Source organism: Sodiomyces alcalophilus, assembly GCF_042370955.1.
Source record: "Sodiomyces alcalophilus JCM 7366 unplaced genomic scaffold ACRALscaffold_3, whole genome shotgun sequence".
Taxonomy (NCBI): domain Eukaryota; kingdom Fungi; phylum Ascomycota; class Sordariomycetes; order Glomerellales; family Plectosphaerellaceae; genus Sodiomyces; species Sodiomyces alcalophilus.
Genome location: NW_027263534.1, coordinates 1,498,261 through 1,521,643, shown reverse-complemented (window position 1 = coordinate 1,521,643; position 23,383 = coordinate 1,498,261). Strand labels below are relative to the sequence as shown.

Here is a 23,383-nt window from a genome sequence, read left to right as displayed (position 1 = left end):
AATCGACCCGTGACTTAAGTATAATTCGCTAGAGTCGAGCGTATAGTTAAGAATATTAGCCGTTGAATAGTAGGTTAGCTCTATTCCCGCTATATTCCTGCTACTAACCTGCCTAGAACCTTAAGGTTCTTATCGCCGCCGACCCTATTACCTCCGGTAAGGATAAGAATACTAAAGACGATAATAGCGAGGCCGATAAGGCCGAGAATATATAAGATACCGGTAATAAGGCTATCTAGAGGATAGCTAAGATAGCGGGGGGTTAGCCGTGTATAGGCGCGGCGCCCCCTAAAGAACCTATTAATACCCGTATAACTTACCCTTTATTATATTCCCGTGATAGTCCTTATACCGTTATTATCCTTTTAGGGTCTAGGGCCCTTACTAGGCGAAAATCCTAGAGCCTGCTTATCTATAAGAACTATTTCGCTATTACTCCCGCCCTTTTATTATCTTTAAGGGTATAGAGCCAGTCCGCCTTACTCCTTAGCTCCGTACCCGCTATACTTTATAGTCTCTCCCGTGTTAGGTCGTCTATATCTATATACTATAATACGATATACTTAGCTATTTCTGTTCCCCTATCCGTGTAGGAGTAGCGCGGTATTACCGTACCGGGGATACCGTATTAGAAGAGGAATTTACGGAGGCTAAGATTCTCTGTCCGGATCTATATAAGGATTAAGCTCTAGGGTTTAGAGAGTCCCTTATATTTCTTAAGTGCCGTCTTCGAGAAGCGGGGCGTCTATACCGCGGCCACGCTGCTATATTATCGTGGGCTTATATTCTCCTATCTATACCGCTACTTATCGCGTAGTCTACGTCTTAGGCCGCGTCCTAGGTGCCACGTTTATACTTAGTTCTTTAGATACTCTTAGCCCCCCGGCGTATACCTCCCGGGACCTTTACGCCTAATACGTATAGCCGCGTCGGCTATAGTTCTAACTATTATTAGGAATTCCTTTACGGGGGTTCCCTCTATATGTTCTATTATTTTCGTGACTAGGAGGTTACTATAAAGGTTAAGGGGGGGAATACCCGATTTTATCTTTAGAACCTTAGTCGCGGTGGCCCTATAGGCGCTAGTAACGATATATAGGCACTATGCCTATTCGGTGGCGAGTTATCTTATAATACCTCTAGGTGTCTTACCCTTCTTTATAAGGGTATAGAAAACCGGCGTAGCGTATATAGCTACGCTTCTAATAATGCTTAAATATAGCTTATATACGTCTTCGATACGGTAGCCCTATGCTAACGCGGTAAGGCGGGTAAGAGCGTATTTCTATACCTAGATCTTCGCTTTAAGGTGGGTTAGGTAGGCTCGGAATATTAGTTTACGGTTAAGGATTACCCCGAGTAAGGCGGCCTCTCTCCTTTATAGTACCTAGACGCCTTTAATACGGAAATTAGGCGCCTTTAGTCTCCTAGCTCGTGTAAAGTATATAAGCTTATACTTTATAGCCTCGAAGCGTAGCCTACGCCTCTTTAACTAGTCCTTATATATTTCCTAGGCGCGTTATAGCCGCGCCGTTATAGCTATGTTATCGCGTCTAAACACGATAATATTTATATTATCTACGAAGCCTACCACGGCTATTCTAGCCACTCTATAAAGTTCCTGGTAAAGGGTGCTAATATATAGGATAAAAAGGATAGGTGATAAGGGTGATCCTTAGGGTACCCCGGCCCTTATTTCGGTATACGGCCTTATTACGCCGTTGAATCGTAGCCGCGCTCTCCTTTCGCTTAGGTAGGTTCGGAGCTATACTATAAACTATATCGGGAAGCTAAGGTTATTTATTACTTCTACTAAGCGGGGGTATAGGACTATATCGAAGGCTCCCTGGATATCGAGCTTAAGTATCGCTGCTATACCGCTACGGTCCTATACTATCCGGATTCCTTTTACTATTACTTTTATAGCGATTATCGTGTTTCTTTATTTTCGGTTCCCTATCTAGCCGGGGGGGTGTAACCTATACTCTTCCGCTACGGCTATAACGCGCTTAGCTAGGATTTTCTTAAGTATTTTCCCTATGGAGCTAAAGAGCGAGATTAGTCGTTATCCGGACGCTATATAGTACGCCTTTTATAGCTTCCTAGGTTTCTTAAGGACTATAATATCCGCGCTACGGAACCGCCGCGGAAAGTATAAGGCCCTAAGGCAGGCGGTATAGATTTAGGCGAGGCGTTTCTAGAACGGAGGGCTATAGGCCTATAGAAATCCGTTAGGTAGGCTATCCTCCCCGGGTACCTTTTACTTAGCGGTATATAGTATAGCGTGCTTAATATCCTTTTCCGTTACTAAGTCTTTAATACGTATTATTCGCGGGTACGCCGTGGTGCCTAGGGTTCTAGGGTCTATAGCGTTCGGCGCTAAGAAGAATTTCTAGGCTAGGACGTTTACCTTCTCTAAATATATCTATATTAGCGGTTCGGCCCCGTTACGGTATAGGGCTAGGATAAAGGGGGGCTCGGGTTATTTGTGTCCGGCTATTCACGCCCACTTTTAGAGTAACTAAAGACTTTTATAGTCCTGCGCTGTCCGATTAACCGCGCTACGCTAGTATCTACGCTTCTCCTTTCTAATAAGGTAGTCTCTTTCCCTAGTCGTTTCCTAGAGGTCCCGCCACCGCCCTTATAACCGCCTTATATAGAACCTACGGGTAAGGCGCGTAACCTCTTTATTCGCTATAGCGATCTCGGGGTTCTACTATAAAGACAGGGGCTATAAGCGTAAAGGTCCCTTACGCGGTACCGTGGCGTTAGCGATATTATAGAGGTCCTAGGTTAGTTACTAGGTCGCTTATTCGATCTCTATTAGGTCTAGTTTAATCGGGTCGGTGTATATCTTAGCTGCCTTAGCCTAGACCTTAGCCGGGTTTATCTTCCTTTACTACTATCCTAGGGTTTTAGTACGCCCTTACTATATTCGCTCTGCGTAGACTAGTATCGCCTATACGATATAGTCGGATCCGGTGAATTTATAGTCGTTACCCTTATAGTCGTATTATATATTACTAGTAATCTAGGTTAGGTCGAGTATACTATATTATTATCCCGGATCTATTACTATTCGAGTTAGGTGCCCCTTCGGCGTTATAAGGTTAAGGCGTTAGCGGTATGCTATAATAAGTAGGTCTTCGGATTATTAATTATATCTATTATAGCCGTCTAAGAGCGGGTACTTAAGGTTAAAGTCCCTAATAAGGATAGTGCGTCCTTATAGCGGCTCCGCTACTAGCCTATAGATCGGGGTGTTTTATCCTATACCTTCGTAGTTCGTAGAGTAGATTACCTATATATTCGTCTTCTAGGCCCCCTCCCCTAGCGTTACTTAGGCCTAGTCGTCTCTAGCCCGCTATATCCACGCGGCGGGTTCGTGTCTTTTATATATAAAGAGGAGGGCTCTCCCTCCTCCCTAGATTATCCTATAGTCGTATCTTTTTAGGCAGGATAGCCTTCCCCTCCGATCTAGTCCTGGTTCTATAATCGCTATTATATTATACCCGTGGCGGTTATAAAGCGCCTACTATATCCGGTCTACCTTCGCCCCGATATTCTACTATAGGATACTAATTCTTATATAGTTATTAGGATAGGCTCGGCCCTATATCTATCTTTATCTCGACTATCACGGGTTAGGCGGCCTTAGGTAGGCTCGGCCTTAGCTAGGTGGCCCTGGTCGCTATTACTTCCTACGCGGGTTTATCACCGTTCCGCTACGCTTCCGTTTTATTAGCGGGCATAGCCGGCTTTATAGCTAGGGGTATCGGGGTGTTTTTAGGGGTCGCGGGGAAGAACTTCGTGATATTAGTTGCTACGCTACTAGTATTATTATTATTATTATTACTATTAGTGTTATTATTACTACTAGTATTATTACTCTTTTCCTTCCTTACCGCCTCTCTCGCGGCCGCTATATCCTTTTCCCGCTCCTTCTCGTGTACCCTTTCCGCGGCCTCCGTAATTAAGATATAGGATCCCGCGGGGGGTCGCCCTTTTTAACGCCGTTTCTGGAGTAGCGATATCGGTCTTTACTTTACCGGCGCGGTAGCGTATTACTTACTCGGTGCCGTGGCCCTTACCCTATTAATCTAGGTAAGGTTAAATTCCTTAGCCCGGTTAGTATACGCTTCCTTAGTCCTAGCTTTTTCCTAGGCTAAGAGGGGGTAACTATCGCTAAGTATAGTATACGGTCCCTTATAGGCAGTATAACGCTTCCTAGCCTCGCCCCGGCACGCCTTATAGTTACTAAAGTCGCCGTTATACTCCGATTTAGGGCCGCTATAATAGCTATAAAGGGGCTCTAGGGCACTATATTAGCCTGCTTTATACCTAAACTATAGGTATTTATAATAGCGTAGCGGTAATAGCTCGGGGTTATAGGGCTTATAGCGGTAATAGCTATAGTAAAAGAAGATCCCCTCCTTTATTATACGTTCCGCCGCTTCCGGTATATTAATCTTTATTAGGAGGAGCGCTATATAGGCGTTCTTAATACGCGGAATCCTTATCCTAATCCGGTTAAAGTTAGTAGAGAGGTTATTAATTTTAAGTTCCATAATAATATTATTCTTATTATAGTCGCGTAGGTATCCTATTAGGATTCCTTTCGCGACCACTTAGTAGGTTTTCTTTTATATCGCGGCCCCTAGCCCGAAGGCCGTGGGTACCTAGTCTCTATATACTTTCCTCTAGGTATTATCGGGGTCGAATATAATTATAATATCCCCGCTTAGTAGGCGCCGCGCTACCTTTGCGTCGCTTTTTCCGCCGGCGTTATTTACCGCCTATATAATCTCCGGTGGTGTTCTCTCGCGTAGGTCTAGTCCCGTATCGGCACCGTAGCGTACGGTAAGCTTGCGCGCGTGTCGTATAGGGATAACTTTCGCTGGTACGGTCTCGAAGCGGTGACGGGCGGCTACTCCCGCGACTTAGGCGTAGGTTTTCGGGTTCCCGGTTCCTGTTCTTTATAGTGCCTCCTTAACTGCTGCCTAGATGGTCTTGGTTATACCCTCGGACGAGAGGGGCGGGTAGTTACCGGGCGGAAGCCGTAGCGGTGCCCCTTCGATTATTTCGTGGTGGCGGATATTCAGGATTTCCCAGGCCAGCTCGAGCGCCTCTTAGACGCTCACCCCGTCAGCCAGCATACCGGAGAAATACTCAGTGGCCTCGTCTAACATGTTCCCATGACGCCCTCGGTGCGTGTTCGATATAATACTACTAATACTACTTCCAACAAGACTATAAGGAAAGAAATACACAAGGAGAACAATACATAAGGAAAGCAGGACATCACACCCTCGCCTGTCGACAACTCGTTCTTCTTCCCATGGTCCCTCCGGCTCCTCGATCCTATTCCCTAAATAGGGCCAGTCTCACAGAAACCCCCGTCCCCAGTAATACGACCTCCCCAGAAGCTGTTGCTGCTGGTATGGACCGGCATCCCAACACTGTCTCCCAGCAATTCCATACTGGCCGTTTTCGTCCCAGTACAGCGGCTGCACCCCGTACGCCGGCGGGTAGGCGCCGTACAGATACGGTTCCTCGAAGGATATCCCTAGCGGTTGACCGCCATCACAGCCTAGAGGTCCCTGGACCGACCCGTCGAGCGTCGGCACGCGAGGCGGAGAGGGTGCTCGCCTCCATGTGTACCCGACAAAGGCCATTTGCTTCCGAATGGTCATAACGTCCCGCCGAGTGCGTTGGTCGCGAAGGAGAATGTCTCGTGCTCGCTTATGCTCTTTCCGGCCGAATTTGCGGACGTAATACTTGAGGAGCTGCTTTCCCTTGTGGTTGAGGCGAGCGAACGTGTCGATCATTTGGTCGACCTGGTGAAGCCTGACCGAGTCGAACGGCTCTACGATCAAACTCAGAAAGGTGTTGATGCTCCTGCTTCCAAATCCCTCGCGACGCAAGGCGTGCCGAATTTGCTTGGGTGAGCAGGGAGGCTGCAGGGGATCGGTGTGTTCATCAGTTTCGAGCGATTCCGACCAGTCGGCGATGGGTTCGTCCCCGTCGAAATAGCGCGTATCCTCGGGGCATCGCAAGTAGGGTACGAAGGGGGCAGGCGTACGGTCCAGATTCTGCCAGTCGACGCCCCTAAACCAACTATGTCTCTTGATATCCACAGCGTCGTCCTCGTCGAATACATAGCGGCGAGGAAAGTCGGCCCAGTCGAACGCCATGTGGATGTCCTGTTCTCGGTATCGGTACGAGGAAAGCCGATCTCTCTTGTCTCGCAGCAAATGCAGAATCAGATCCTGGCATTCGTAGCTGACGCCTTGGGGCTCCGCAGGGAACGAGAAGCGTGAATGGTCGTGGTTCTTCGGTAAACGTGAGCTCGGCCATCGCCTCCTGCGCCACAGATGACATGGGGTCAACATGGGAAGTTGACTTACCAAGATATTCAGCTTCGTCTGGCGCCGACCTTTTTCATCGAGGAAAGGAGTATGGCCGTACAGACACTCGAACAGGATGATGCCAATACTCCACTAGTCACATCGTCCATCGTATTCGTCTCCCTCAATGACCTCCGGAGCCATATACTGGCTGGTGCCGACAACTGACCGAGCAAAGGAGCGGTTCCGGGTAGCCCGCCAGTCGAGCAGGGGTCCAACCAGTGGAACGTCTCCCCTGTTTTCGGAATCCGTACTGGTCTGGAGAGCCGGCGGCAGGGCATGCCGCTGGGTTGCCTCTCGTTCTGCATGCCGCTTGGACGCCCTCATCGTCTTTCCCTTCCTTTGGTCCTCCTGGTCGCCGTCGAGCTTGACACATAGCTTCTGGAGCAGCGACTCTCGGTGCCATTGATAGTACTACTTGTCGTGGGGCCATCGCCCGTCGAAGGCCAGCCCAAAGTCGGAGATCTTCAGGTGTCCGCGAGCATCGATCAGGAAGTTGTCGGGCTTGACATCTCTGTGGATGAAGCCGAGCCGGTGGGCCTCTTCCACGCAGACGATCATCTCGGCAATGTAGTGGCGCGCGACATTCTCCTCCAAGATGTTTTCACGAATAAGGACACCCAAGAAATCGCCCCCTGGCATGTAATCCATGACGAGGTACAGGTTGGTGGCATCCTGGAAGCTGGCAATGAGAGGGACGACCCTGGCGAGGGGGTTGGGGATGGGTCAGTAAATGGGGAACTACACTGGCATCTTAGGAGGGGAGGGATCGATCGAAAGAAGATCCGCTCAGTCCGCGCGCAGACTTACCACTGGGAGGCCTCAGAGGCAATGAGAAAGTCCCTTTCCGCACGCAAGTGGCCTTCCTGGCAACTTCGGATCATGTTCGTCTTTTTGATAACCTTCATGGCGAACAGTTTCCCACCCGGTTCATAAACGTGTCTCGATCGAGTATGGTGAGTGTGCGTTTCGCGTACAAGCTTTACGACACCGAAACTTCCCTTGCCGAGGATTTTGATGCCCGTGTAATTATTCGAACAGGGACCGCGGCCGTCGTCGACACGGCTACTGGCAGCCTTGAGGCTCTCACACTGCAGGGCCCTGTACTTCCGGAGATGAGCACTTTCTTGGAAGAAAAAGTCCGCCTCGAGTCTTTCCCTTGCTTCGGGACGCAAGAGTGGATTGTCATCGAGCTGGTCCCTGAAGTTCCTGAGGCGCACGGAGCGTGACGTCGGACGTTCGTCCAAGAGCTCATTATAGTAGGTCTCGAAAAAGATTTTGGCCACTGCTGCCCTCTCTATAGCTCGGACCTTGACTTCGGTTGGATAGGAGTCAAGGGGAGGTGATCGGTGGTCTTTGTGCCTCCATACCTGGCGAGTGACGCTCGTAGAATCTCTCTTGTGGGAACCGAGGGTGGAATCGAGCCACGGTCTCGGGGGTGGCTTGGCGTCGGGCTGTAAAGGTCTGACAGTGCTCAGTTCCGAGTTCTTCGTGCCGGACTGGCGCTTCGGAACAAGAATAAACGACGGAAGCAAAGTTGACCGTCCTCGCCGCCGTGAGGAGTTTAACTGGCGGAAGAAGGGTAACGGCTGTGCCAGAGGGTTGAGAATGCTCGAATTCCGTTTCATGGTGGCCTTCTGATTCGGCGGGGTGACCTGAACTGTCGTGGGGGTGGGAGCTAGTAGCGAGAGGATGGTCGGTCAACATGCATTCGTTTCACTGACTGGACTAGAGGTGAAAGGGAGGGAGACGAGCTACCTCGATGAATGGCACGGCTCAACCTGCCCATGGCTCGTCCTGCTCTGTCAAGGAACCGATCTCCTTGCGCCATTGTTGAGGACGGGTCACCATCCGTGCAGGCCCCGTCGGAGTACAAAAAAGTAAAGCCATCGGAATTCTTTGACGCAGCTGTCAGGAGGCTTATCTTTCCGGCTATAGTTGGGTCAAGGCGGCGGGTTTCAGTGTTGCTTACCGGAGTATGATGCATCATCAACGCTCTGGGTTAACTGGGGTGATCAGCAGGAGCCAGTCACTCGGCAAGAGTGCTCGTTCCTGGCCTGTGAAAAGGATGACAAAGGTTACTGAATATAATCTGACGGACTATCATGAACTGGGAGCGGGCGTTGGAAAAAGAGAGACAGAGATCCAAGCTAGCCAGAGCCTTATTCAGCATATGAAGAGATATTGAGCTGCTGATGAGTAGAAGAAGGACAAGATATGGGACTATGGGCAGAGAGACAGAGGAAGAAAAGAGAGCGTATGCGTAGGAGGAATAGTATGTAGGTACGTAGGAAGAAGAAGGGGCAATGAAGCAAGTAGCGTCTAAGGTCGGGACCCAAGGCGGAGGATGTGTCTAATACCCTGATGACCTTGGGGGGGTACTGTCGGTAGGGCAGGGTAGGAACATCCCAGGTTTGGGGGTTCAGAAGTTCAGAGGTTCAGGGGCACAGGGGTTCAGAACAGTAGACACCCTTTGACCACCACAACACCACGCCATAGGACGAGACAGACGCTCGCAGGTGAGTCCTTCCCAAGCGGATTGCTTGTTGCTTCCGAGGAAAGGGCTCACCCTCTTTGGGAATCCGGTTTGTCTTGGGGATGAGAGGGCCTACACCCAAGATACCTCAAATCCATGTACTGACAGGGGAGAGAGCACATCACTCCCACCGGAACGTGGGAAGCCAGGAGTTTCAATGGAAGGAAATGTCAGTCAACAAGCGGTAACCAACGGATCCGTGTTCTAGTCTACTGCGTAGTCTTCAGTTATCTCCACACAAGTTTCTGGTCAACAGTCATGGCACATGTGGGCTGGGTTCTTGATGATATGATATGCACATTCCCACATTCCAACGCGAGCAGTCAGTCTGCGTATATTGTTGCGACCCGAAGTACAGACATACAACGTATATATCTACATAGCCTCTTGTGAAAGAACTGAGGGCTTCAAGTCCAGTAGCAGCAACAGGGATACGGATATCCATCTTACAGAGGCGATTATAGTCAAAAAGGAAACACGAAAATGGAAGCCATTTTTTCCCCTCCCCGACGCCGTCCCAATGCAATGCGGGAAAACCTCGCCTCGTCATCCCATCCAACATCATCTGCTTCCCGCTCATCACCATGATCGTCCATCAAAAGGATCTCGGGGGATGCACGGATCCTCGCAGATTGCCGCAAGGTCGGAGACTCTTCGACACGGCATTGCGCAAGAGTAGGTAGGTGGGGCGTATCCAGCGGTCCTGTTGTTCCTGATTGACGGGAAAAGTAAAAAAAAAATAAAGGTATAAGGAACGAGATGAAACCGGACCGAAAACCCAAGTCCGTGAGCCGGGTAAGAGCCAGGCACGAGTCTTACGTCGGCCAGAGCTTGAAGTCGTTTTCATTGAAAAGGCCACGACACCCGGGCCTCCGATTCAACAGCACCCGTGCTCTCTTGGTATCTTGAATGCAGCACATCGCTGCGTCGACTATGAGACCAAGGTACCCGAGGGGACGATGCGGCTCAGGCGAGGAGAGCAACGAGCTGGCTTACTTGATCTCCAGCAGCTTGACGTCGAACTGCAGAGTGCTGTTCGCCGGAATGCCAGGCAGACCCTTGGAGCCATAGGCCAGATGGGCAGGGATGGTCAGGCGGCGCTCACCACCGACGCTCATGCCCAGGATACCAATGTCCCAGCCCTTGATCACCTGGTTCTTGCCCACCTTGAACGAAAAAGGCTTGCCCTTTTTATTGGCTGTGACACAAAATAAGTTAGTCGAGAGGAAATCAAAACAAAGGCGGGAGAGAGAGAATGGGAGATGGTTCAGGCAGTGACTAGGACAAGTGCTTACCATCAAAGACCTTGCCGTTCTGCAGCTTGCCAATGTAGCGCACACCAACCGTGTCGCCGTTCTTGGCCACGCGGCCTTCACCGACCTTGCGGTCGTCGACGGTGACGCCCTGGACCACCTTGACGCCCGGAGCAGCCTTGCCGGACTTGGCCTTCTCGCCCGAGCCGGTAGGGCCCTGCTCCAGATTCTTCGCAAACTGGACCTTCTTGCCCTTGGCTTCTTCCGCGGGGACAGCCTCGCCCTTGTTGTTCTTGAGCTTCTTCTGCTGCTTCTTGGAAAGCTTGGCCTCCTCGTCCTTGGTGATGAGCTCATCGAGGCCGTCGGCCTCCTCGGCGCCGCGCTTCTTCTTGTTCTTCTTATCCCCGACAGCCACGAGCTTGGGCGCTTCCTCCTCGTCCGTATCGATCTCGGTGACGCGCGGATCTTCGACACCGTCGAGTTCGTCGCTCTCGTCGCTCATCGCGCCGCCCAAAAGCTCATCTGACGCCATGTCGTAGAGGTCCTCATCATCATCGTCTTCGTCATCATCGTCCTCGTCCTCGTCGACAACATAGTTACCGGTGAGGTAGACAGTGTGAGTACCGCTGACAACAAAGAAAACCTTCTCACCCTCGCCGACATGGAGATCCAGGGGCTGCTGGTAGTTCTGCGGAGCTGGTTAGCGACCTGGGCTAGAGTGTAGATTTCTGTGGCGCGGAGGCATGCGGAGCTTACCCTTTCGGTGTCAAGAGTGCAGATAACGTACTGCTCCAAGTCGGAACCGTCATCATCGTCTTCGTCGCTGTCCTCCTCCTCATCCTCATCTGAGGCCTTCGCCTTGCCCTTCTTCTTGGACTTGCCACCGCTGGGCTTGGCATCGGTCATCTCCTCGTCCTCCGATTCCTCCTCGTCCTTAGCGTTCTTGAGAGCCTCGAGGAGCTGAGCAGTGCCCTTCTTCTTCTTCTTGGAAGGATCGCTAGGGCCACCATTGGACTCGTCGTCCGAGTCGTCCTCGGAGTCATCACCGGAAGCGGCCATGAGCGCCTTCATGTACTCCTCATCGACCTCGTCGTCATCATCGAGCTCATCTCCGAGGCGCTGCTTGAGAACACGAAGGGTGGAGCGGGGGACAGTAGGGACATTGCCATTTTCATCGGCTTCGGGCTGCTCAACAGGGTCGACGGCTGCCATGGTGATGCGGAACTGCAAGTTCAGTCAGCCAAGAATTGAACGAATGCCATGATCATCAATGGGAGATGCATTCGGATGCATCCTGACAATCTCTGGCCTGCGCGACATGAGGCGCAGTCCACATGAAGAAAATCCCAGCATGTGCTTAGGCGCAGACCAGCCGTGGCCATGACGAGGACGCATTGTAGCAACTTGATACTTACAGAAGCCGGGAAGTCGGGCGCGGCCGGGACCAGAACGCCGGGAGGGACCTCAAGCCCATAAAGGGCAACAGGTTGGAAGGCCATTGCTGTCAAGGTAGGGTGAGGAATTGGGATAAGGTTGTTGAGCTAGGAGAATCGAACTGGCACGGAGAAGTGGTACGTTATTCTCGTGCACTGAATCAAGATTGAAGAAGAGTATCAGGAATTGGTGTCTCAACCCGATGTGCGCGTAGAATGAAAAGGAGGGTGGGTGGGCACGAGGTGTGGGAGAGAAGATGTCGCGACTTCAGAGCTTTGGCCAGAATTTTTTCCCTCTTTTTTTTTCTTCTTTATCTAATCGTTCGCCAGGACCGATTCTGCCCACCCACTGTGTACCTGCCAGAACTTTTCCACCCCACTATGGACGAAAGTGGATCGCACTACTGCAATGAGTCCCCTAACCAGCCTATAGAAGTGATTGAGCAAAGGTACAAGGCAGGGGTCGAGCTGACCGCCTTCGATTCTGGGATAGACCGTGGTACAAACTCTGATCGGTTGCCGTGCGACTGACCGACGGCCGTCAGATTTTACCTCAAGAGGCTTCAGGACAGGACGATTAGGCTTATCTAAGCTCAGCTCAGTGTGACAATTGAAGCGCCGCTCATCTTGTACAACCTATGTTCGCTGTACTGAAATAGCATTATGTGCGTTTTACGTTCAATATCCTGACGTTTTCCCTATCCGAATGTATCCAGCAGCCAAAGTTACTGAGATGTTCGTTCTCAACACATCTCTTTCCATTATACTTCATCTAGGGCCGTATCTATCAATGCTCTTATCATTGCCATGTTGCCACCCTGCGCCGTGCCATGCTCTATTATCTTCAGTCAAGTCCACATCTATTGAGTCTTAACGGCGTGTCATCTCTCTCTCTCTCTCTCTTTCTCTCGTTTTCGCCTCTATAGTTCCACCAAGCCGCATATTAGGCTGATTATGCAGACGGTATATAGGACTGCCTTATTTGCCATGCTCAGATTAGATAGTCCATGGGAGATTGTCGCGTCTGGACCTCATGCGCGAGACCATCCCGCGAAATGCAGAATGATGTGCCCCTGTGTTTGTGCATGATGCAGAGAGGTCGGCCTTCTGTCGACCAGGCCTTCTCACGCACCCACCACCACCATGACGTCGATATATCGGCGAGAGGGCAAGCGTCGAGGCCTGAGCGTTGGCGCTGTGGTATGTTTCATGGGTAGATGCTCAGAAGTGGCAGGATCCAACTGAGATCTCAAACCATTCTCTGAATCTATACAGTTCGTCCTCCTTGGGACAAGTCTGGATCATTTGTATGTCCAAGGGGAAGCATGTGTCAGCTCTGTCAGCATCGTTAGGTAGGCGTATGGCACCCCAAACGCCAAGCTGATACACATGAATGGCGACCATCGTCATTGGAGTTCGTGCCTCGAGAATGCCCAGTGCTAGTCATCTCTGAATGACGTGTTGCTGCACCAAGGAGGGGTTTCTCTTCACGTTCTCCCACGCCACCTCGAAGAGCTTAATAAGGAGAGCATTCCCCCTGGGCCCTGTGGAAAGCATTGGCAAAGAAAGCTTGCATGGCAGTGTAATGGAAGAGGATGCCGCCAAGGACTGCCAGGTGCCACAGGTTATGGCTACCACCGATGTAGTCAAACATGCCTGGGAACCACCGCTCGGGAACCTGGCTAGCGTACACGCAGGCGCCCACCAGGTACACGAAGATCGATTTAAAGATGGGCGAGTAAAACTGCAGCACAAAGTCCGGGCCGTGCGTGAAGCACAACTGGATGATGGGGGCAAATCCCGTGGCTGCGAGACCGACAAAGAAGGCGACCCGAGCCCAGGCCATGTCCGCCTCGTTAAAAGTCGGATGCCAAGGCAGCACAACGCCGCCAGCCCCCAACAGGGCCGTCATGGTCATGTAGATCCAGCGGCTGACAGGGTCGCAGTAGAACGCCGTGTACTCGGTCGTCATGATGGACGCGGCGATGAGCAACGAGATGCCGGTGTAATCCACGCAGGCGAAAATGGAAATGGCATTAATGTCGGCGACGGAATTCATGGTGTGCCAAATGGTCGAACAGACAAGGGTCAAGCAGGCGGTAGAAAAGAAGACGGCGGCGATGAAAACGTCCGTTTGGCTGCTCAGAGAAAAGTTGTCGTTCCGAGGATAAAAGTACAGAGCGACGGCGAGAACAACAACCAGACCCAGTGCGTGTGACCAGATATTGAAGGCCTCGTTGTGGACTCCGAATGCCGACCGGACGCATTCGATTTTGGTTTCGGTGAAGCGGTACCCTCTCCTGATGTGTGGGTTGATCCTCCAAGGGACGGGAAGCTCGTCGTACATGATCAAGCCGGTTTCCCTGGCCCGGACAATGGCGTATTGAATATGCTCTTCCAGGGTTTCGGCCGCCCGCATGGCACGCTCGATACTTTCATCGACGACCCTTCGGCCCTCCGTCATGAATGCGCCGGCCGCGCCTGCCGCGTTGGCGAGTCCTTGCTCGCGGAAATGATGGGCTCGAGTCTCGAAATCGGAGAGCATGCCCTCCAGGAGCTCGATACCGAGGCGGGCCTTTTCGTGCAGCGACTCGGCCGAGGTCAAGCCTTCGTGGTACCTGGCCTCGAGGGTCTCCACCATGACATGTAAACGCCGGCGTCCCTCGCCCAGGACATCCTCGGACGCCTGGCCGCATCGTTCTCGCACGGCCTGTAGCGTCGAGAATGCCCTGCTTATGCTGGAATCGAGCGGGTCTCCATAATTTTCGATAAAGTCGAGGCGTCGTTCTAGTTCGGACAGGAAGAGGTCAACCTGGAAGCAAGTTAGTGGGTAAGCGGGGGACGACATCTACCACTGGCCTACAACGTGAATGTACGAACCTTCAAAAGTATACCCTCCTCGGTATCCATTATGTGGCCAATGATCGACTTTCTCCTGGGAATAAAGAAGGAATGTCGACGTCTTCGAGGGCGGATGTTACCCTGAACTTGGGCACTGGAGGATACTCCGATATCGACTGGTTCATCGCCCTGAGCGCTGCACGCGCAAGACGACGACGGGAGTGTGGTCATTTTGGAGAGATGGGTGTCGGGTCGGAATTCTGGAGTACTTTGGGGCGGCAAGGTTCAAGCCATATCGTTGGGTTGTGGAGGAGCGGGGTTTCCAGTACACGGATAGAATCTCAGTTCGGCGAACCCACAAGTTCGAGATGGAGTGATCGATTGGTTCGATGGATGGACGATTGGCGTAGAGAAGTATCAGCCCAAAGGCTGCCGTGGCGCACGAATGTCTCTACGGAGTAGGGAATGGTCGACTGGCTGAGACGCAGAGAGATCAAGCAGGTATGCACCGATTGCCCGTCCTCGTTTATTGTTGCAAGCGCATCTGGCCGCGGAAGGCGAATGTTCCGGGTAGAGGTCCTAGTAAATGAAGGAAACAAAGGTAGAAGACGGAGAAGTGTGCGCTTCGGAAAGGAAGAAGCGGGTGGGTGGGGTTGTATATGCGATCAAATCTCGGCGATTACATATTGCCTTGGCCATGGATCGTTCTTGGACGCTCGTTGGAAGGATTGTGTAGGAATATGTAGGTATGTAATTACTCCGGGCGCCCGAGTTTCCGGCCACCCGAGGCGGCTCCACTATTATAAGAGATGGCGGGGCGCCAACGATTCCCCATTATGTACGTTGTACTCATGCAGTGTTAGGTAAGATCTAATTACTACTCCGTTCCCCGTGTTACCTAATACGGTACCTTGCTTACAGTATCACCAGTCCTATCGCCCTTCATTCAGCCTTGCCTTGTCACCACCAACAGCATTGGACGAATCACGCGCGACTTTGCAGGTGTCTAGCTTCACCTCTCGATACTCCAGACCGGAATATTACATTGACAATGGCATTCAACAACATTGTCAAGGATCTCCAGCTCGACGCTGTCCTCCAGACATCAGGCCAGTCCAGGGAACAGGCTGAGCTCCTCGTCGACTGCCTGCCCGAGGCGGGCCAGTCCGTCTCTCCAGAACAGGAGGCCGCCATCTCCAAGCAACAAAAGGTTCTCTTCACCAACATCTCGCATCTACGCGGGCTACACCGGGCGGCCATTTTCACGGCACGCGAGACGAAATCCAAGACGGCCGAGAAGCGCCACGAGGTCGACGCTCTTCACCTTCAGCTGCAGAACCTCTACTACGAACAGACACATCTGAAAGGCGAGATTGCGGCATGCGAATCCTACGAGTGCGTTTCTTCGTCCTTTTCTCCCGGGTCTACCAATTTAGAAGAGAATCTCTTTGTCGCATAGAGAAAACTGACAGGCCATGCCCCCCGCAGCCACTCTCACATGCGATTACCCCTAGTCCCGCTCGAAGAGTTTCTGCAACAACATCCCGAACATGCTACCGATGACGAGAATGCTCTGATGACGGCGAGGATTGCACATGAGCGTGCGCAGCGAGAGGCTCTCGAACAGCAGAGGCAGGAACTCTTGAAGAGGAAGCAGAAGCTTATTACGGAAAACAAGAAGAGGAAAGAAGATCTCGCCAATCTTGACAGGGATCTGGAGAAATTCATTGATGTTTGTCTACGCCTTTTGTTTCGAGCGTCACATTGTGAGCATGCTGACCAGTTTCCTAAGGCCGCAAAACCTATTCAGGTATTATTCGAGAAAGTCGTGTGATTGTTGCCCCAAGGGTTCTTGCGTGGTCAAGTCACCGAGCTTCTTTATGTCACGTCTCGTGCATATAAAAAGACCCGGCCGAGTCCTCGAAACATCTTGCATGTGCAGTACGACCGGGAGTTGCGCATTTGATCTTCCGTGCCGCACCCGATTCCGAGTGTCGGCTCATCTGTGCGCTGGAATCGGGATGTATATATTTCACAGTGAAGACAACGCTCGTCGACGAACGCAGCGCGTCACTAGTTCCGCCACAAGGTTTCTGCTGACCTTGTCGGCTCTGCAGCTGAGCCTGAACTACCCGACCTGTTAGGAGGCGGTTCGCCCTCAATCATCTCATATCGAAGAGAGTGTGCCGTGAATCAGGAAAGAAGGCGAAGCTGCCTGTTATGATAGAGATACCCCGTTCTGAATGGACACAAGAATACATTATGTCACAGTAGCTCGCCGATGTGCCGGAGTTTTCAGGGCTTAGATCTCTTCCGCATGTTGTATTCTCAGTCTGTCATCAAGCAAAGGTGGCGGCGCATCATAAATATTGGCGCACCAAAGGTACTGGGTAGCGAGGGCGGCAGACCACTATCACCTATTTTACGAGTAGGTTTGCCGCTACCCCGCGGGGTTGGACAAGAGGCGTTGGGTGGCGACCGAAGTCAGTACCAGTTAAGACAATCCCGTCTAACATTCTACGCAATTTGTACATATGATACCGATAGACCTCTTGGCGAGGTGGTGCAGACTAGACCTTTCAAGGGGACCGTGCGATTATGAAGCCGCAGTCGAGAATCAACGTGCCAATCGAAAGGTGACATGAGATTTACTTCATGTCACAACTTACACGTGTTGAAGCAGACGTCTCCGCATGGTTGTCTTGGGCAGTGATTGCCAATTACCTACCCAGTCCTCGAGACCTTGAACGTCACAATGGTACCTTTATGCTACCTTTGAGTCCGCCGTTTCTACATTTGGATCGAACGTCTTCGGTAGCACGACTGTCACGATTGCCAGTCCTAGACCGTTCGCCAATCATCGTCGGTCTGGTCCACAGAAACCACCAAACGCGCTATCCCCAACGAGAAGAGGTGAGGGAACTTGGTATACAACGTTGGCAAGTTCAACGCTGATGTCTATACGTTGCACACGTGGTGTATGGCTCCGCAAGAAGAGCTTCTTCGGAATTTTTGCTTAGAGACTGCACCTCAGCGGTCACGAATGGAAAGTTGGCTCGGTATCAATCCAGCTCGGTCAGCCCGCAGGCCGTTTCCGCGTGTCACGTCCACGCGTCCACACGCGTGTCTGGCGCTTACCCCTTGGTTCCTAGCTGGCATGAATTATGTCGTTGTACGTTGTATAGACGCAACAGTGTAACAGCACAGTACGTTTACATAAAGTAGCATAAGCTCTTAAATTGGAATCGGCTATTTTTTTCAGACCCAGGTTCGACTTTGATCCTGATCTTGTTATTCTGTGCAGTTGGGTTAGAGCGAGACAGCTTGCCGACGCCATGAAAACTGTTCATTTTAAGCATGACAAGGGCATGACCAATAAAACAGTGTATCCAACCAAATTAAGCCCCAGATGAGCCATCTCCAAGGTGGAGGCAATGGGTATTCGCATTCAGCCAATGACATGATGCGCGGTAACACGTTGTTAAGAGGTAGGTCGATGATTTCTGCTTTTACGCTGAAGGGGGGGGGGGGGGGGGGGGGGATGAAGAGTTTCCTACCACACACATTCAAGGGAACGGAACGACAAGACATACTACTAAGTATATTACTTAACTTCTATATGTTCTGTTGAACGGTTTATTCTGGGGAAGACGCCAGTGATATTGGAGAGTGTAGGCATGTACTTGTAGGTTGCCGCTAACACGTCACTCTGGTGGCTTGGTTCCTTCTATACGTACAACGTATGCTGCTGCATTCGTATGAACCTCGGAGGCATGAATGCCTTCTCTGGGACGAGTGAAGCTTTGTTTCCTACGAAGTGCGGGTAATGTTAGATGGTACCTGAAAATCTTCCAGTCCTGAACGATAACAATTTCTATTGGATCCAGAGTCGAACCAAGCCACACGCTAACTGTATTAGGAAAGGACTTGGTTTGCGAGGCAGCACGGGTCGAAATGACATCTCGCCTTAGTGCGTTGTACATGTACATAAGCTATTGTACATGTGCTGGTACGTGGGTACCGTTTTCTAGGAAGCCCCGCGCCAGTCCACTCCAAGAACACTTGGCCTACGTAGGTTGGCAAGTATCTGGGTATTGCTTGAATATACCAACTGTCGACTTGGTGTTATCATTGTTCGAGAAAGCTCATTACCAGAGGACTCTGTACGAATGCTTAGGTCCCGTCCATAGGAATAATTGGCTTCATTTGTTTAGAGCCGGATTTGTACTTCGTACGGCTTTCATTGCCTGGACAATGTGAGAACGCGAGTTGAGTACGGTATACTGTATGTACATTGTACATACGTTGTACACATTACAGCCAGAGGCTGAGACACCCCCACTACGAAAGACAACCCCTGTTCCTTTTTCCCCTATTAGAGGTCGGAGGCATCCCGCAACCTTGAGGAAGGTATCCCCCACCCCTGGTTCTGGAGATTCGGCTGAAGCCTTATGCCAACCTTCCAAGCCAGAGCAGAACATGGCTTTTCAAAATTTTCTCGTCTCCCATGACAAGAAAGACATATACTAAGTACATATGTATGTATACCTACAGACATCTTAATTAATTAATACCGTTCCATTTTGTGCACAAAGGAGAGCAGAGGAGCAACCGCCTCGCAAAGGCAACACCCCGCCAATTTCCCAGACCAACCCGACCAGCTTACTTCTTCTCGCGTTCCCTCCCCCTTTTCTTCTCTGGTTCACTGCCCCCTATTATTGATCTCTTCAGGGTCAGGGTCATCCTGTCAGCTCAAGCTATTTCGGTTCGCCTTATAATCACTACGAACACCCCTAATACTAACCAGTCCATACACCCCCCTTACAGACTGCTGGCTTGGCCATCGCTGTCTCCCACCTACTTTTCTTCATACGAGTGCTGTCTTCCTCTCGTCTTTGCTCCCATCTCCTCTCGATCCCCTCCATCCCCTTCCACCCGCCGCTCCTCTCTCCCCGGGTATTCGTTTGTCTCTTCTGCTCCTGGTCGCCATACTCGTTCGTCATGTCGTTGTTACTATGGTGCTCTCGTCGCGCCAGCGGCCTGGCCATAATAGCCCTCGTCGCGTTGTGCTATTGGGTCATCTCGGCAGAATTGGCAGCTTCGCGACATAGCTTCGAATATAACCAGCAAGACGGCGTCATCGTGTCGGCCAATGGGTCATCGGATAGGACAACAGGCTTCCTCACGGCCGTTTTCGCCTACTACAGCCTTCTAGTCCACATTCTTATGTGTCTCTTCCCTGCCCGGTCTTGCTGGGCCATCTTCGACCTCACGCGAACCCTCAAGAAGACGGCGCATAGCAAGGTTCTGCGGGACTACAAGTCATACCATCGCCGGCGCGGTTCCTCTGCGTCTCTCTCCAGCTCCGCAACGCTGACCTCCTCTCACGTCTGTTCCGCCTCGAGCAGCGAAGCTGGCGATATTGAACTCGAGCCCTATTCCGACACCACCGACGAGGCTGCCGCCACCGTTATCCACGCCATCATCATCCCCAACTACAAGGAGGATGTCGACACGTTGCGGGAGACGCTCGACGTTTTGGCTTCGCACCCACAAGCCAAGGCTTCATACGACGTGAGTTTGTCTTTGTCGATTCTTCTTTTTGGTAGCAAAAACAGAATCAACAACCCCCTGAGCCATGTTCGCCTACCTAGGTCGCATTGTGACGACTAACACGAACTCGATGCAGGTCTATCTTGCAATGGAGTCGCGCGAACCCAACGTCCAGGTCAAGGCCGGTAACATCGCCCAGCTATACGCCAAGAAATTCCGCAGCATCGACTTTACTGTTCACCCTGCCGATATTCCTGGGGAGTCTGCAGGCAAGGGTAGCAACATGGCCTGGGCCGCTCGGAAGGCCAGTGAGAGATATCCCATGGAAATCCGGAAGGACGTCATCATTACGGGAATCGACGGTAACTATCACCCCGTTGCCATGTTTACATCTCGTAACGTTGCATGCTGACGCGCTCCCCCTCGTCTCCAGCCGACAGCCATCTTTCTAGCAACTATACCGCTCTGCTCGCCACGATGCACCTGGCCTACCCCGAGACTGCCATGACCACCTTGTACTCGGCGCCCATCATCTTCGATCGAAATGCCCATGGCGTCCCCGCGATTGTGCGTGTCGCCGACATCTTCTGGGGCGCAGCCGGCCTGTCTGGTCTTTACAACGGGTCGAGCATTGCGCCCCCGACCTCGGTCTACTCGATTCCCCTCCAACTGGTCGATCGCGTGGGCGGTTGGGATTGCGACGCCGAGGCCATTGGCGAGGACCTGCACATGTTCCTAAAGTGTTTCTTTGCGCTGAATGGCAATCTCACGTGTCGCATCCTGCCCAGCCCCGTCAGCCAAAGCAACGTGGCGGCCAGTGGCAAGGGTCTTCGGGGTCTCTGGGCTGGCATGCGGGCTCGGTACAAGCAGGCTCTCCGGCATATGTGGGGTGCTCTGGACACTGGCTACTCGATTCGCAAGTTTGTGGAACTCTGGCAGGAGCGGAAGCACACGTCGAGGGCGTTTCGTCCTCTGCACACCTCTCTCGGAGATGCATCGGACGTCTACGTGCCCGAGACTCAAATCGACGAACAGAATCCTGAGCAGCCGCGCGAAAGCGGCATCTTTTCCGACGTCACCCACGACACCCTGTTGAGCCCTAACTGGGAGCGTCTCTTTTACCTGGCACACCGCCTGTATGAGGCGCACTTCTTGCCCGTCCAGATGGCCATCCTCGTCATTTCTTCGACTCTCTACGTCTGGGTTGCCGAAGGCAACGGGGACCCCTACAACCTCGGGATGGTCTTCACCGCCGCCAACGTTCTTCGCACCCTGGGTTTCATGCAGGTGGCCTTCATCCTGTTCCTCTACGAGCGGTACCACGACATTGCCGTCAGATACAGGCAGCGTGAGATGACCGAGGCGGGCCTGGCGGACCGCTTGGATTTCTCCTACCGCAACGTTAGGAAGAACTTTATCGACTACATCATGGTCCCGATCGTGGCGCCGCTGTACGGCTCCATCCCGTGCGCCCACGCGCAGCTAAGCCACCTCTGGACGATTGAGCTGGTGTATACCGTCAGCAAAAAGGCCACCCGGCAAAGAGCAAAGTCGGTGTCGGTCGACGAGATGGCATGAGACGTTTAAACTTGTCAGCGTTTTTCTTCATTCGCCTGCGAACGCGAGGCTAATTAGATTTCGACCGGATCCCTGTTCACTATTTCTACAACGGGCCGGTTTTTACCTTTCATCTTCGATTCTCTGCATAGTGCAGTTCCCAGCAGGACCCGTCCAAGGGCGGTTTTCAACTTGAACATTTTTCAGGTCCTTCGAGAACAGGGGACAGTTTTTACAAAGTCGCCCTGTGTATACATGAAAGGGGAGGATCCTTGATATATGCGTCACGGTACGGCATCAGCATGCGGCATTTTAGAATCAGGGCGGGATTTGTTTCCATGGGGCCTCAAGCCGGAGTTCTGGGGTCAAATACACAAGAGCTTGACGACCGAGAGCCGTCCAAGTACACTCGCTTTAACGATAACAACGGGGACGATGAACAAGGAGGACCGGGATGGAACCTTGGGACCAGGCGCTTGGCCGTTTCGAGAGAGTGTGTGTGGAGCACTAACGGAATGGACGTGGGCACTAAGAGGGAGCTGGAGTTCCCGTGCTGCCGGCCTTGCGAACCGGGAGTTCAGCGGCAGTTGGGATGCCAAAGGGGCAGGGCAGCAAGGCCACCCGGGACAGGAGGACCACGGTGGACCTCCTGGGGCTGAGCCTCACGGGACTAGCCCCTGTAATAACTAATTTAGGCGGAGGACAGCACGACGTAATGAGGCAGTGCAAACAAGACGAGGGGAGACGATAGGGTCACGCCGTGTCACGTTTCACGACGCGGTGATTCTCGAGGTGGCCCAGTGGGTGTCACGGAGAGAATGGAAATACATGAGAAAATAGGGAAAAATAAAAAAATGAAAATGACTCAGCCACAGTATGAGTATGAGTATTCGGTGCATCCCGATACGTCGTATGGGGTAGTCTGTAGAATTAAGTGACGGCTTGCTTGCGGCTTCCACGATAGAGGACTGCCGCGAGGTTGACGGCGACGGTCGAGGGTTGAATCTACGAGACTTGATATCAAGTGGGAGACTCGAGGCGCGAAAACTGGATGAAGAAGTATTCGTAACATAATTACCATAGTTGGGGTCGTCAGGCCCGGGACTTTAGGTATCAAGCCACTGACGGCAAGTGTATCATAGGCGCCAGAAAACCCTTGAACCCTAACTCTTCGTACCTTGCCTAGTGCCTCGAGATAGACGACGCGATGTCATTATGATTGCACATGGCAATTGGATATTAGTAATCGTCGCGTATACCTACCTATAACGTACTTCGTAAGGATTGGATTGCTCTACAATACACAAGTGTTTATGGTGTCCTGAGCCCATGCAATACTACTATCCCTCTCCCCGTCCCTATACACCATGCTGCAACAGGTGGAAGATGCCAGGTTCTACGAGTCCAATGGCCCGCAAGATTGAAATATTCTTGTTAGACCGGCCGTCTTTGGACGACAACCAGACATTCCAAGTGGTGAGGCAAACTGCATACAAGAAATCACAATCCGAGCGGCGGGCATCATGACTTGTGTAAGCACCCGCGAATGGATTACCCCTATTATGCACAGAAACTGACCTAAACTCCCTAGTCCCAAGCGAACCGGACGATGCATTGACGGTCTTCGAGAGCCTCCTCTCTCTGAGCGCCATTGCTGGGCCCTCGCTTGCCAGATATCTACATTGCCCACATGTCCGTACGTGTACATGGCGAACCAGATGCCCGTATTTGACTTGGCGTCGACCTTGTAAAATGGAAAAGAAAAAGAACCTCAGTTGCCTTTCAGTGGTGCGAATAGACAAC

The 23,383-nt window shown here is 51.8% G+C and overlaps 7 protein-coding genes across 7 annotated transcripts; 2 read left to right on the top strand and 5 right to left on the bottom strand.

Moving 5' to 3' along the window:
• Nucleotides 1-5,384: 5,384 nt before the first annotated feature.
• ACRALDRAFT_2041429 (uncharacterized protein) lies at nt 5,385-6,392 on the bottom strand (the record flags this gene model as incomplete). Its single annotated transcript, XM_071021152.1, has 1 exon — nt 5,385-6,392. The coding sequence occupies one exon, from the start codon at nt 6,390-6,392 to the stop codon at nt 5,385-5,387; it is 1,008 nt and encodes a 335-aa protein (XP_070875866.1).
• Nucleotides 6,393-6,821: 429 nt separating this feature from the next.
• Nucleotides 6,822-8,035, bottom strand: ACRALDRAFT_2026826 (uncharacterized protein; the record flags this gene model as incomplete). The annotated part of the gene is made up of 2 exons (XM_071020422.1): nt 6,822-7,110; nt 7,218-8,035. The coding sequence occupies 2 exons, from the start codon at nt 8,033-8,035 to the stop codon at nt 6,822-6,824; spliced, it is 1,107 nt and encodes a 368-aa protein (XP_070875865.1).
• Nucleotides 8,036-9,174: 1,139 nt separating this feature from the next.
• On the bottom strand, nt 9,175-11,896 carry ACRALDRAFT_1049071 (uncharacterized protein). The gene is made up of 4 exons (XM_071015572.1): nt 11,612-11,896; nt 10,953-11,420; nt 10,239-10,884; nt 9,175-10,141 (listed from the first exon to the last, which is right to left on the bottom strand). The coding sequence occupies exons 1-4, from the start codon at nt 11,693-11,695 to the stop codon at nt 9,936-9,938; spliced, it is 1,404 nt and encodes a 467-aa protein (XP_070875864.1). The 5' UTR covers nt 11,696-11,896; the 3' UTR covers nt 9,175-9,935.
• A 1,249-nt stretch (nt 11,897-13,145) lies between these two features.
• On the bottom strand, nt 13,146-14,701 carry ACRALDRAFT_2041427 (uncharacterized protein; the record flags this gene model as incomplete). The annotated part of the gene is made up of 2 exons (XM_071021151.1): nt 13,146-14,441; nt 14,510-14,701. The coding sequence occupies 2 exons, from the start codon at nt 14,699-14,701 to the stop codon at nt 13,146-13,148; spliced, it is 1,488 nt and encodes a 495-aa protein (XP_070875863.1).
• An 820-nt stretch (nt 14,702-15,521) lies between these two features.
• On the top strand, nt 15,522-16,304 carry ACRALDRAFT_2041426 (uncharacterized protein; the record flags this gene model as incomplete). Its single annotated transcript, XM_071021150.1, has 3 exons — nt 15,522-15,865; nt 15,959-16,202; nt 16,263-16,304. 3 exons carry the CDS (start codon nt 15,522-15,524, stop codon nt 16,302-16,304), a joined length of 630 nt encoding a protein of 209 aa, XP_070875862.1.
• A 956-nt stretch (nt 16,305-17,260) lies between these two features.
• Nucleotides 17,261-18,224, bottom strand: ACRALDRAFT_2018509 (uncharacterized protein; the record flags this gene model as incomplete). Its single annotated transcript, XM_071019938.1, has 9 exons — nt 17,261-17,279; nt 17,318-17,338; nt 17,376-17,428; nt 17,500-17,525; nt 17,576-17,610; nt 17,735-17,812; nt 17,844-18,023; nt 18,104-18,166; nt 18,208-18,224. 9 exons carry the CDS (start codon nt 18,222-18,224, stop codon nt 17,261-17,263), a joined length of 492 nt encoding a protein of 163 aa, XP_070875861.1.
• Nucleotides 18,225-19,471: 1,247 nt separating this feature from the next.
• Nucleotides 19,472-21,601, top strand: ACRALDRAFT_2041425 (uncharacterized protein; the record flags this gene model as incomplete). The annotated part of the gene is made up of 3 exons (XM_071021149.1): nt 19,472-20,044; nt 20,160-20,385; nt 20,457-21,601. 3 exons carry the CDS (start codon nt 19,472-19,474, stop codon nt 21,599-21,601), a joined length of 1,944 nt encoding a protein of 647 aa, XP_070875860.1.
• Between the last annotated feature and the right edge of the window lie 1,782 nt (nt 21,602-23,383).

Coding starts and splice junctions, on each gene's coding strand:
- ACRALDRAFT_1049071 (XM_071015572.1), bottom strand. CDS start 11,695: ATGGCCTTCCAACCTGTTGCCCTTTATGGGCTTGAGGTCCCTCCCGGC. Junction 11,421..11,611: donor CGCCCGACTTCCCGGCTTCT/GTAAGTATCAAG, acceptor CTGAACTTGCAG/TTCCGCATCACCATGGCAGC. Junction 10,142..10,238: donor GAACGGCAAGGTCTTTGATG/GTAAGCACTTGT, acceptor TTTGTGTCACAG/CCAATAAAAAGGGCAAGCCT.